Source organism: Anabas testudineus, chromosome 4, assembly GCF_900324465.2.
Source record: "Anabas testudineus chromosome 4, fAnaTes1.2, whole genome shotgun sequence".
Lineage (NCBI taxonomy): Eukaryota > Metazoa > Chordata > Actinopteri > Anabantiformes > Anabantidae > Anabas > Anabas testudineus.
This window is the reverse complement of record NC_046613.1, coordinates 23,055,304-23,067,733: the sequence shown is the minus strand read 5'-3', so window position 1 is coordinate 23,067,733 and position 12,430 is coordinate 23,055,304. Positions and strand designations below refer to the sequence as shown.

Below are 12,430 nucleotides of genomic sequence, written 5' to 3'. Positions count from 1 at the left end.
GTGAGAAGTTCCCCACATTTAAAAAAAAAAGCTGTGTGGAACCTTCTGCTGTCGAGCATATCAACTTTCTTATCTGCAAAAACATATACTTTGACCTAGAATCATTTTTCTTCTCTGTCTTACTTTCTCTTTGTCTGAACCAAAAAACCCTCATTGTGCACACAGAAGTGTTTGTTTTGAATGATACCGAAGACGATCTTCTTGAATCTCAGTTAAATGGGGCTCCGATTTTCAGCAGCAGCGTGTTTGACGTGGTGATTCAGCCTCCAGCTGCTCGGGCTTCTGTCGGTCTGTTCGCTATGGTTTGTTCAACGTGCTGCTCTCTAGTGGTGTAACTGTATAAGTCCATTCTGAATGGGAGGATTTCTGAGCAGTACACAGTGTAAACTCCAGTAATATGGTATAGTTTAGAGTATGGACAACAGTAATTACACAGTTTTATACTATGTCCCTTCTGTTCTGGAGAAGAATTTGTGTAGGACATCATTTCACTTCTTTTGTTTCTTCTATACCATGACATTAAATATATTCTTTACATTTACATAGCAGTCCGAACACAGGAACACGGCAAGAAAGACTTCAAATACTCTTATAGTGTTTTATTTATGTCATGATTTATATTCTACATTTAGTCATTGTTACACAGGAAAACTTGACAAAAGTAACGTAAATTCAATAAAGAAGTATTTAAAATAACAAAGCTTTTCCATTTCCAAACGGAGCAGCCAACAGCTGAGTGGTGAATACTTATTCAGCCTCCCATCGCTTTAAAAGAAGAAAGACTGGGACAATAAAGCACTGACTGACACCTTCTTCACTCTGGCGTTGGCTCTCCGTCAAGCTGAACGGTGCATTTACACACACAGTATGTGCATCACTAAGTGAAATCGTGTTTGTCTCCACTGAACAACATCCCATCTTGAATAAAAGCTTTGCACTTCAAGTACAGTCTGGTGTTGAACCAGATAATAAATGAACGTAAGAATCCACTTCAGTCATACACATGAATCACTCATAGGTAGTATTCTGTTGTTCGATATGCCTTCACGGAAGGTGAGAGGGCTACTCCAAACTGCCGAAGCAAAGGCGAGCTAGCATACTGAAGGCAATGAGCCTACAATGAACATGTTCCAGCAACACTGATAAACTAGGAAGCATTCAGTCATAGAGATATTCTCACTTTTCAGGGGAATGACACTACGAAGCAGTGTTGTGTAACATACAAAATAAATTAATGGAGGGTGACTTTAACTTTAACCATGCATTTAAATGCATTATTACCTTTTAAATTAAAACAAAGTATATACAGTAAATAACAGCATTCAGTTCATATTTTGTTCGGTTGTTTGTCGATTCTTGAAGAAAGAGGCCACAAAGTGCAAAGCATGCAACAAACCAGGACAATACGACCGACTGATTACTGTCGGTGGGGATCACAATGTTTGAAACTGTTGATTTTAACTTTGTCTTTGCAGTGATTCACGTGGCAGCTGTAGAAGTGAGAAGTAACACAGGCTGGGTGATCTCTAATATTCTGGATTCACTATTGCAATACTGGTTACTAGACAGCATAGAACTAGAGAGTCCACGCTGTTCAGTCTGTGAAGAAGTAAACACACTGTCAGACGTTCTGTGTCTCAAAGGGACCATTCAAAAAAGTTCTTTTTCCTGCTGACCTCACAAAACCCAGGTCTGAACTACGAGCTGCAGAGCTAAGCTAATACGTGGAGGCAAGGCAGAGAGTAGTTATCCAGTAGTTATACAGGTACAGCAGCATTGGTCCAGTGTCAGGCTCCAGGGCCCTAAATACTACATGCTGAGGGCCTCACAGTATTTCTAGAGAGGAAACATAAACACATGTGCTTTAGAAGGAGAACAGCCAGCTACTGTATTTGCAAGACTAAGGTTTAGATTTAGAGTCTTACCCGTCTAGCTCTCTGGAGATGGAGCACGTGTGGAGTGGCACTTGTTTTTCTGCAAGGAGAGAGGATCACATGAAAGAAAGTAATTTAAATAGTTCCAACACACACGACAGCATCTGGAAAGCCAGAAGTTACTGACTGTGTCTCATGGAACAGGTAAGCACTAACTGTAACATCTCTGCTTATTCCATTTCTCTGTGATCACATGGACGTGTCCTGCTGTGTGAGTTTTACCTTCTGAGTTAATCGATAGTGCAGAGTCCGGTCAGACAGCCAGGGGTGTCTGAGGGACTCCGCCGCGCTCATCCTCCAGCTCTTACTCTTCACCAGCAGACGGGAGATGAAGTCTTTGGCCTCATCAGAAATGTCTCCAAACTCCTCCTCCTCGAAGTTCCACTGACAGGCCAGGATGTTGTTCAGTGTCTCGTTGTCATCGTCCCCCAAAAATGGAGACAAACCACTGAGCCTGGACAGAGGAAGCCGAGGTCAGCGTCACGACTGTACTGTATATCACTTCATATGTAGTTACACTCCCCTCCAGAAGTATTGGAACAGTAAATAGGAGGGTACAAATTAAAGGTGCTATCTCCTAAGTTGTGCATCAGATCCAGATGTGCAACACCTGGAAATAAAAGCTGAAATATTTGTTTTTAGTCTCAGTCTCATATTCATCTTTTGATGTCAAAACCAAATGTTTTTAGTCTACGGCAAAAATAAAGGAACTGGCCTCACTGTTCCAATACTTTTGGAGCAGAGTGTATATGACTAAGCTTTTACTTACAGCATGTACGTGATGACACCAAGACTCCACATGTCTGTGGGGAATGAAACAAACTCATAGTTGATGACTTCAGGAGCTAAAAATTCAGGTGTTCCAAAGTTGACCCTCAGCTTCTCTCTGGGTTTATACCTTTCAGAGACACGAGACCAGGATCATAAGATACATACTGCATCAAGGTGAGGTGACAAAGCTGTTGACTGGAAACAAATGATAGATTTTACCTCCTGGCCAGGCCAAAGTCAATGATTTTTATCTTGTTAGTAGCTCTGCTGACACAAAGAATGTTCTCTGGCTGAAAAGAAAAACAGGAATTACAACTGCGGATCAAGAAAACAGTTAAAATGTTGGTGAGAACGATTAAAGCTGAAGCATGTTTACCTTGAGGTCAAGATGTAGGATGTACATTTTATGCATGTACTGCAGCCCTTCACAGATCTGACGTATAAAAAGCACCGTGTCTAGTTCTGTCAGGTTGTAGTTTTCATCAATGATGCGGTCAAAGAGCTCCCCTCCCTCCACGCTGCCACACAAACACAGGTAGACGCACATAATTACAGCCGGGAAAATCATTTTATTCCACTATATTAACAAAGAAGAACACATGCAGACCCCCAGCTTACTATTCCATGACAAGGATGATGTCGTGGCGCGACTCGAAGGCGGCGTACAGCTGGATGAGGTTGGCATGGTTCAGCTGGTTCATCACCTGGATCTCGTTTCTCACTACCTCCTGAGAGACGACAGAAAAGACAGAATCTAAAACCACGTACAGCACAGAGCAATCAGTGTCGTCATGGATGATCAATGATGAGCCCGATGAGGATTTGTTTGGGCTCTGAACTTTCTGAATATCTCATGATAATAGCACCAAAGTGCTGTGTGGGCAACACGTTCAAAGACACGGTGAGGTTGACAAATAGCAGCTTGCTCGGGCCTCTGAGGATGTAGAGTTGCGTCTATTTTTAAAATCCTTCATGGTGCTTAGCACTGATCAAAGTAACCCTCCATCTGGGGAAACTGGCCTCGTAACTCCACCGTTCATTACTGCACCTTCTCTTTCTGGCTCCTCGCTTTGATGATCTTGGCAGCCAATGTCAGCCCAGACGAGTTTTCTGTGCACTTGTGGACTTGTCCAAAACGTCCCCTAATGAAAGCAAAACAAACACATACATACATGAAACACATATGTAGATACCAGAGGCAGAGTAGAAGAAGAAACACCTTCAATACTACTTGTTACAGTGCTGACAGAATGACGTGAGCATGATTTTCAGTAATCATATAGGTAATTTATCATGGTTGAATTCCAAATAATGGCTGTTTCCCACATCTCAACAAAGAAATCATTGCTTTCCTCTGTTTCACAAAGTGAATATGTGAATAAATGAGACTCTAGGAATGTGTGATGTTCATTTTTTCTGAGGTTGACAGACCATAGTTATCCATTAATTGTAAAAATAATCATCTCATTGATAATGAAAATAAGCATTATTAACTTTTATTCAATACATACATCATCCCAATAAGCTCCTTTAGTCACACAGTAATTAGGGCCATTATGTCTGTAATTTTAGAAATGTGCTTGCGTGCTGAGGGCTAATCTCCTGTTCGAGAGGCAGGACATAGCTCAGGTCTATTACATCAGAGAGTCGTGCTATTTTGCAAGTGCAAGAGAATCACAGTCATCTGCCCCTTAGGGGGCACTAAAAGGTCTTGGAAAAAACCATTAGCCATCCCTTCACACAGTGTGGGATCCTCTGTTGTTTCATTGAACAGAACCTGATGATGAGTCTGTGGATGTGACTGAAATCAACTGTGGAGATAAGTGTTCTGTGGGTTTCTTGCCACTCACCCTCCCAGGACTTCATCTTTGTTGATGGAGTAGTAGGTGGCTATCTGATGGGGTTTGGGAGTCACGATGCGGTGTTCAAAAGGTGCTAACGGTGGAGGGCTTAGGTCTGAAGAGAAATAAAGAACACATAAAAAACAAATAAAGAGGAAACTACTGTTGCTGAATATAGAAAGTGAAACAGTGAGACCACGATCCCCAGGAGGAAGAGGCCCCGATCCCAAGAAACAAAGTGGATCAAAATAGCAGCACACCAGTGTCGCAGTATGTTCTTTGCCAGTTGTGCTGGGTGACACTTTAACATTCATGGTGTTATGACATCGGATCTGATTTAAAGTCTAAGAAACTAAAAGTCAAATGTCAACCTGCAAACTGCTGCACACACATTTACACAGACAAAACTAAAATCTAAACTGCAGGCTCACAGTTATTGAATTTGAGCATTTGTAGGTTGTTATTTTGACCAAAGAAGTCTTTTATTTTGTGTGTAGCTGTTATCAAAGATGAGCAGATGGTAGCAGAGAAAAGCCTCTTACCACAAAATAAATGATGACAGTGTCACTGTCTTATAAAGACACTGTATATTAATGTTTGTACAAGATCATATAGCAACAGCAGGATCAGACCATATATAGCTAAGGCCCCGATTTCACAATAAAAGCTGCTGTTTACTCCAAATATGTCTTACCAATACTGAACTCCTTTGCTGCTGACTCCCCGTCCTTCTCTTCCTCTTGCACTTTTGTCGGTGCCTCATCAGACGTGGACGACTGTAGCTCGCCCTCCTCCACTACTTGTCCATCAGCATTTTCCACTTTCCCATCTTCCACTTTGCTTTTTTTGAGGTCATCTTTCACCCGGCCTTCTTCTGCGACTCGACGTTTGGTGCACGAGGCCACGTCTCCGGCCTCCTCGGAGCTGCACAAACACAGAAAAAGAGAAAGAGAAATATAAAACTGGACCTATGAATTTGACTGAATTAAAACTAGTTTAAAAGTGACCCTGTAGAGATACCTTTCCTGGTGTAAGAGGGATATCTTGCAGATATCTGTGATGACACTCTGCGCCTTCTCTGACTGCGAGACCTCTTCTGTCTTTCCTTCATGCCTGCTCTTTCCTTCATCCTCCACCTTTCCAACAGGTTGCACACTAACATCTACATTTTCCTCCTCCCTCTCCTCATCTTCCTCTGACTCCTCAAAGACATCACTCTCCTCGTGCTCCTCTCCCTCCTGAGAGTCCTTCTTCTCGTCCTGTATCTGTGCTGCAGAGCTGTGTGGTCCATTGAGGATCAACTCGGTCGGATCCTGTTTTCTTCCACCACTTCCTCTGTTCTCCCTCCTTTGGACATCAGCCTCTGCATTTACGTGGGAATTCTCAGTGTTCTGCCTGTTGAGCTTTTCCACTTGTTCCTGCAGCACCGGCTTGTTTAAAGATGCATCTGACGTTTAAAAAGCAGAAAACAAAACTGTTCTGAGTATAATTTGAAAACTGATGACCCAGAAATTCATCTCATCGACTCAGGATAATATATAGCATGATATGTTGAGTGGATGCTTACTTAGAAAGTTAGAAAAGGAGTATGCTAACGTTAACATCAATAGCAATGAAAAGTACAGAATGTATTGCACCACTATACATATGCACACTAGCTGGGCCTAAATTCAGTATTAGAATTAGCTTTTAGTGTTTTACCTGATGTGTCCGGGGGCTTCTTCTTCTTTTGGACCTTCAAACCCTTCTGGCTCAGTTTGGCTTTATCCTTGTCATCTTTTGCCTTGTTGCAGAAAGAGGAAACAAAGATCATGTATTAGACATTGTACGTCCAACTTTTCTATAGCTCTGTTGATTGTGGAGCTAAAGGAGGCAGATTCCTGATTTGCACAACTCAAAGTAACTGTTTGTGTTGCTGTGGTCAATCCCCGTAACTCAAGTATGATGTTCTGGGGAACAGATGCATCATCCACAAGAAAGAGGAAAGGTCGCATATCACCTGCAACAGATGTCATGTCACAACACAGGAAGCAGTTTTATTTAAGTACCCTACTTTGACGTACATACCAGTTCCAAAAGAAAATAATACAAGGGCATAAAAGACAGTTTTTAATGTACAACACTTGTTTTTTTTTCTATCACTAAAGTTCAGATGTTTCCTGTCACAGTGTTTTTGATTTCTGTCAACTTCACCACATTCATATTCCTGAAATGTGAATCAGCAGAATTCTAGTATATGCTGTGTATGTGATGCAGACTATTTGTGGTTACACAGGACACCAGTCCATCTAATCAACCACCACCGTTGTGTCACCTATTTAGAACAGGCCAGACAAGTGCCATGCTGGTGTAGTCAAACCCACGGCTGATAAAACGCGGTTCGGATAAGATAACCAGTCTGAATCTAATCATTTACACCTCAGAGGCAAAGACACTCACTAGGCAAAGGAAAACTACTTAACATTACAGCGATCCACATGTGAAAGTACAGCAGAGCTAATAATAGATTAACAAGGAGGCAAAGCAGAGCTGGGACGAATGAACAGCAGCTTTCCAGGCAAAGAAGGAATCAGACACCTCAATCGAGCCTCATGAAGACGTACTGTGTGTACCTTAGCATTAACGTGATATTTGTAACCACAGCACTTAATGCACCTCCTACAATGATCACAATGAACATTGGAGATCTCACAGTGATGAAACCACTGGGGGGACGATGCATTACTTCAAACTCAAATTCAGGAGATGAAAGAACTGAGGAAACAATCAGACATTTTGCAGGGAAAACCTTTTCTTTGTAGTGCTGTTAAACCCCTCACCTTCTTGTTGACACCGTTTCCAGGCTGTTTGAACAGTAACTCCACCAGCCTGGAGCCTTTCACCACCTCCCCAATGAAGCTGATCACCTGCTGGGTGCCCTCCACCAGCTTCTCCACCCCTTCCAGCCTGCGACCCTGACTGTCCAAACGTTCGCTGGCCCTCTCTACCGCCCCGCACAGTTCCCTGCATGTTGCCTCCATCCCCGACCCACGTCTCCTCACATGGTCATCTTCACGCATGGAGGCCAGGTCCCGGCCCATAACCCTGACGTCCTGGGACAGGCCGTCCAGCCGGGCCAGGACGCTCTGCTGCATGTTGAGCAAATGCTCCATCTGAGCACTTAGAGAGTCCATTTGGTTTTCAACGTGACGCAGGGAAGCATCATGAAGAGAGGCCTGGGATTTGTCTGATCCATTCAGAGAGAGCTTCCTTCCACCTGTCTTCTGACCATGAAGAGGATTTGGATCATACACTTTGGCTAAAGAGTTGACCAGACTGGAGTTCATGATTGATAGACCCCCTCACAGGAGCAGAAACCTCTCACTCGCGTATTAAGTTGCTTCTCTTTCATGCAGGCTCGATGGAAATGACAGATGAACAGAAGTGGAGGGTGAACAGAGACCTCTCCTCCTACACTGCACAACAGTGTAGAGCGTTAAGAATAGCAAATGGCTGTTCTCCATATTAAAGTGCAGCCCCCCCGAGGACGTCAGAAACTGAGTGGCCAGTGATAAGAGCTGAGGGCTCGGGTGTGCGATTGGGGATTGATGGGGGTTAGGGGGAGACGCTGGAGAGGATCGCTATGTGCCATTTGAGACACTCTGAAAGCTCTTAAGTCAGGTGGCAGAATCCCAAGAATCTGGGACTGAAACATGACGCCGTAAATGCTAAACAAACAAATAAAATGTACGGCCAATAAAAAAACAAAGAGCTCTCCGAATCAGAAGCTCAAGAGCTCATTCAGTTTTAGCAGATGTAGTAGAATAAGTAAATAGTATAATCTGCAAAGCATACATCTTGTTTTCAGGCTTTTACATTGTGACAGGTGCAAACATGTGGTCACATGTAACCACTGCAATCTCAGATAAAGACACAAGCGTTTTGGGTAAATGCTGTTTGATTCTCTAACAAACTGACCTATTGACCTAAAAGTTCCTAATATAATGTGGGTCTGATGTCCACACAACGTGAGGAACAAGAAGACAACGGAAGAAAACAGGAAACAGGTGATTCCACTGACACCTAAGACTGTTGATATAGGAGGAGAAGGGGATTGTGGGAGAGGAAATACACTGCACATGCTGATACAAAGACTAAAAGAGGATGCACTGACACAGATTTACACATACTCACACATAGGTTCATAGTCATGAACAGACAGAAGCGACTGACACGTATTGAGACGGCGCCTATGTCCTGTATCCATCTGTCAGCACCGGAAAAAACTGACCTACAGTATCCTCTCCTTGTCTTCACAGCTCATCAGCTGTTCATACTCTCGTATCCCTGGTGGTTATTTACCAGCTACAGAGAGAACGACAGAGGAACCTGAACAAGTCCAAACAGCAGAGTACATACAGTGAAAAGACATCTCTCCTAAACATACAGAGGAGATCGATGTGTTTCCCAGTAGAAATAACAAATATTAAATGTTTTTCAAATGTGTAGGTCTCTGGGTTTGTAGGAGGAAACATGAGGTGTATCTGCCTTTTTGAAAAAGTGTAAAATACTAAATAGTCATATCGTCAAATTTAAAAACAACCTTCAAGTAATTAAAACAAAAAAGTGCTAATTACAAATCCACCTAAAGTAGATATTTGTAAATCCAGCAGACATTAGCACAAATTAGCCTTTTAGCGTCTATGACGTTGGTTTATCTCTGTTTAATGTGGGAAACATCTTCACCAGCTAGTTGCTAACTATCTGTTTATGCAGCACCTGATCCCTGCTGGAAGCTGCAGTAGCTGGTTGAAGGTTGATCAAACTGTGTGTGTTAATTGTTGCGTGGTCGTAAACCTAAATCTGCACATGTTGGGTGAAAACAGCAAACCCATAATGCTTTTCTGGATGTGGTGTCAGTGGGAGGTTTAACTGTGCCCTGTTGGACAATCTCTGAAATCCCCAGTCAGAGGAGGTTACATGGTAAAACGAGAGCCTGTGCACTACAGGACTGTTAATGAGGCAGGACACTGATGCCACCAGACCACTTTCACCACTTACAGTATAGAGTTACTCAGCAGGAAGACACAGACGATACATAATGCTTATTCTAGTGCCACAGACTGTCCAGTAATCCCATATCACGCTACAACAATGGCCTGAACATCATGCAACAGGCTTTAGCCCAGAGCCACAATAATAATAGACTGTGTGACATCCAACAAACGGCTGCTGTTAATACTGTCGCTTGAGAAGTGAACGTTCAATTGAATTCAGATGTAGAAAGAAACAGAGTATATTTGAATAAGGTACAAAGTTAACATGTACGTAACTTAAAGTTTTGCAGGACAATACTTTTATATAATTTAAACAGTTTGTTGGATTCAACTTTATTTTCACGAACTGTAAACTGTGACGGTACCCTTCTGTGAGTGAAACCCAAATCGGACCCGTTACTAATTTTGACCCATTTTAGAGTCACAGGCTGAATCTGTGCTTACTCCTTAAAATAGGACGGATCAGGGGGTCCTACAGATTTTGGCCCACCTGACAACAGCTCTGTGACTCTCTACATAGAGTAGCAATGTGATCTCTGACATGCCGCTTAATCACCCAGGGTTTCCCTCTCAAATGGCATCCCTGCCAACAAAAGGATTCACCATACCATCGTCGTGACTCACCGCACTTGGCTTTACTGACGCTAAAATAAATTTAATTCAAACAGCTGCATTCAGCGGGTCCTCGTCAAGTTGTCATTCTACAAGTTCACCACAAGTGGGATTCACCTGAGAGGCCGAGATAGTTCTGGAAAAGTTTGTTTGTTCTTATGCAGTTTTAAATGTGGTGGACTGTAAAGCAACCCACAAAGCCCAAACTGGTTATTTAATCTTAATATTATATATTTTAAAATGAATGACTCTCTATGATTTAGTAAAATATCCTCATTTCATGCACACACTTTGTCTTTTTTGCAAATGCCATGACTCAAATTAAAAATAAAGTTTACTTCTATTCCAAAACAGAAAACAGTGTTATTGATGGAATCAGTCATTGGTCTTAAGTACTTTTTCCATCACAAGTACATAGCAATGGAAAGAAGGCTTCACATTATCTCCACCTGCTGCTCTTCTGTTTGCGACCTGCTTGTGTCGCCACTGGCTGATGACAGTCTGTACTTTGACGGTTCAGCTGCTGTGATAACGTACACACTGACAAACACTGAGACATACCTTTAATGGAATAGAGGTGCTGCAAAATGTCAGCAAAGTGTGTGTGTGTGTGTGTGTGTGTGTGTGTTTTTGCGGTGAGGGTGATTAGACCCAGTCTGTAAATATGTTACATAACCTGCACAAGTCTGTGCACAGACTCCGGCAGAGACGCACACGAACTAACTTCCCTCAGCTACGAGTTTGCTGCTTGCTGTCTGTGTTACATAAGAGACGCGACAGCACCAGAGTTTGAAAGGTGATTCAGGATAAATGGTGACCTCTGACCCCAGTGAATGACTGACAATGCCATCACTACAAACACACACACACACACACACACACACACACACACACACACACACACAAACTAGTGATGTAAGCAGCTAAATGAAAATAATTGTTAATTATTTTTTAATAAGACCTAAAATGTTCTGACTGATAAAGAAAATAAGAAAAACAAAAAAAGGAAAATATTTAATTTGACTTGCTGTTTCTGAAGTATTCAAATATTCAAATATAAGTAAGATGGACTATCACAACAATGTAGAAGTTCTCTGTTATTTCTCTTTTACTTACTGCACTGAAAGCTTTACTGAGGTAAAAGTACAAAAATATTAGTATCAAACTATTGTATTGTAGTGAAAATATAAAATGTAGTAGTTGTCATGCAGAACAACAGTTTCCCATTGAACTGTTAAAGAGGTAAAAGAAAAGAATCAAGTAAAGTGCAATTACAATCCAAACTGCACACACAGCACTTGAGTACATGTAAAAAGTCATTTTCCAGTTCTGACATTGCACCACTCTGAGCCTCTAATTGAGGAAATCCAAATGAAATGCAGCATGGATTTAACGATCCTAAATCTCTCTGAGTTCATGAAGACATCAGTGAAAACGGCACAGTACACAAAAAGCAGTTACATGATTGGACCACAAGATGGCAGAAGACGACTACTGATCATTATCTAGCTGCAGAACCTGCCTGACAATCTGGAACCAAAAGAACCATTTGTTGGTATTTTAGTGAAGGGTCACACCCAGCTGCTCTCTGGTTACCGTGAACCCCCCCCAACCCCCTGTACACACGTAATCACACCAGTCCAGCTGGTCAGTGTTGGCTGTGTAAGATCTACTGTACATGGTGACAGATCATAAACACAACACGCAGTCAAATATCAATGTGAGTGCCAGACGTCATGTTGGCCTTCACTAAAATTCAGCTTCATTTCATCTTGTTGTCACTACGTTTGCATTCTCTGCATAAGTCAGAAAAGATCAAGCTTGTTATTCTTCTTCAAGATATTTGCCCATAAAAAAAGTCTGTTTGCAAGTTCAACGCTACACTAATAAATAATAATAATATAATAATAAACCCAGCAATTTACCAGAGTTGATATGCAGCAGGTTGCACACATGTATTTTTGTGTTCATCCCACAAACACAAGTTTGCAGCTCACAACACAAATGAACCAAGGGAATTAGTGTGTTCGTGTGTTCTGTATGTGTGTGTGTGCGTGTGTGTGTGTGGGTGTGTAATAATCCCCATCACCCATTACACACTATACCAGCACTATGCTGGCATTGAGTTATGCAAACGTCTGAAAGTGGATCCAGCAGCAGTCCAGGCGAAAACAGCACATTCCCCCACGAGGCCTCGTGCCAGAGACACACGGAGGCAGAAACGGGGAGCAAGAGT

The 12,430-nt window shown here is 42.2% G+C and overlaps 1 protein-coding gene across 1 annotated transcript; it reads right to left on the bottom strand.

Moving 5' to 3' along the window:
* Positions 1 to 592: 592 nt before the first annotated feature.
* On the bottom strand, positions 593 to 8,955 carry mylk4b (myosin light chain kinase family, member 4b). The gene is made up of 13 exons (XM_026346322.1): positions 7,366 to 8,955; positions 6,248 to 6,329; positions 5,567 to 5,993; positions 5,241 to 5,470; positions 4,556 to 4,661; positions 3,754 to 3,847; positions 3,324 to 3,433; positions 3,082 to 3,223; positions 2,925 to 2,995; positions 2,704 to 2,832; positions 2,157 to 2,388; positions 1,926 to 1,974; positions 593 to 1,836 (listed from the first exon to the last, which is right to left on the bottom strand). The coding sequence occupies exons 1-12, from the start codon at positions 7,870 to 7,872 to the stop codon at positions 1,930 to 1,932; spliced, it is 2,175 nt and encodes a 724-aa protein (XP_026202107.1). The 5' UTR covers positions 7,873 to 8,955; the 3' UTR covers positions 593 to 1,836; positions 1,926 to 1,929.
* Between the last annotated feature and the right edge of the window lie 3,475 nt (positions 8,956 to 12,430).

What these genes read in the sequence shown, in the direction of transcription:
- mylk4b (XM_026346322.1), bottom strand. Translation starts at nt 7,872, where the DNA reads ATGAACTCCAGTCTGGTCAACTCTTTAGCCAAAGTGTATGATCCAAAT. An exon ending in CGAGGAGCCAGAAAGAGAAG is followed by an intron (nt 3,434 to 3,753) that starts GTGCAGTAATGA and finishes GTCGTCTCTCAG; the next exon opens with GAGGTAGTGAGAAACGAGAT. An exon ending in TCCTACATCTTGACCTCAAG is followed by an intron (nt 2,996 to 3,081) that starts GTAAACATGCTT and finishes TTTTCTTTTCAG; the next exon opens with CCAGAGAACATTCTTTGTGT.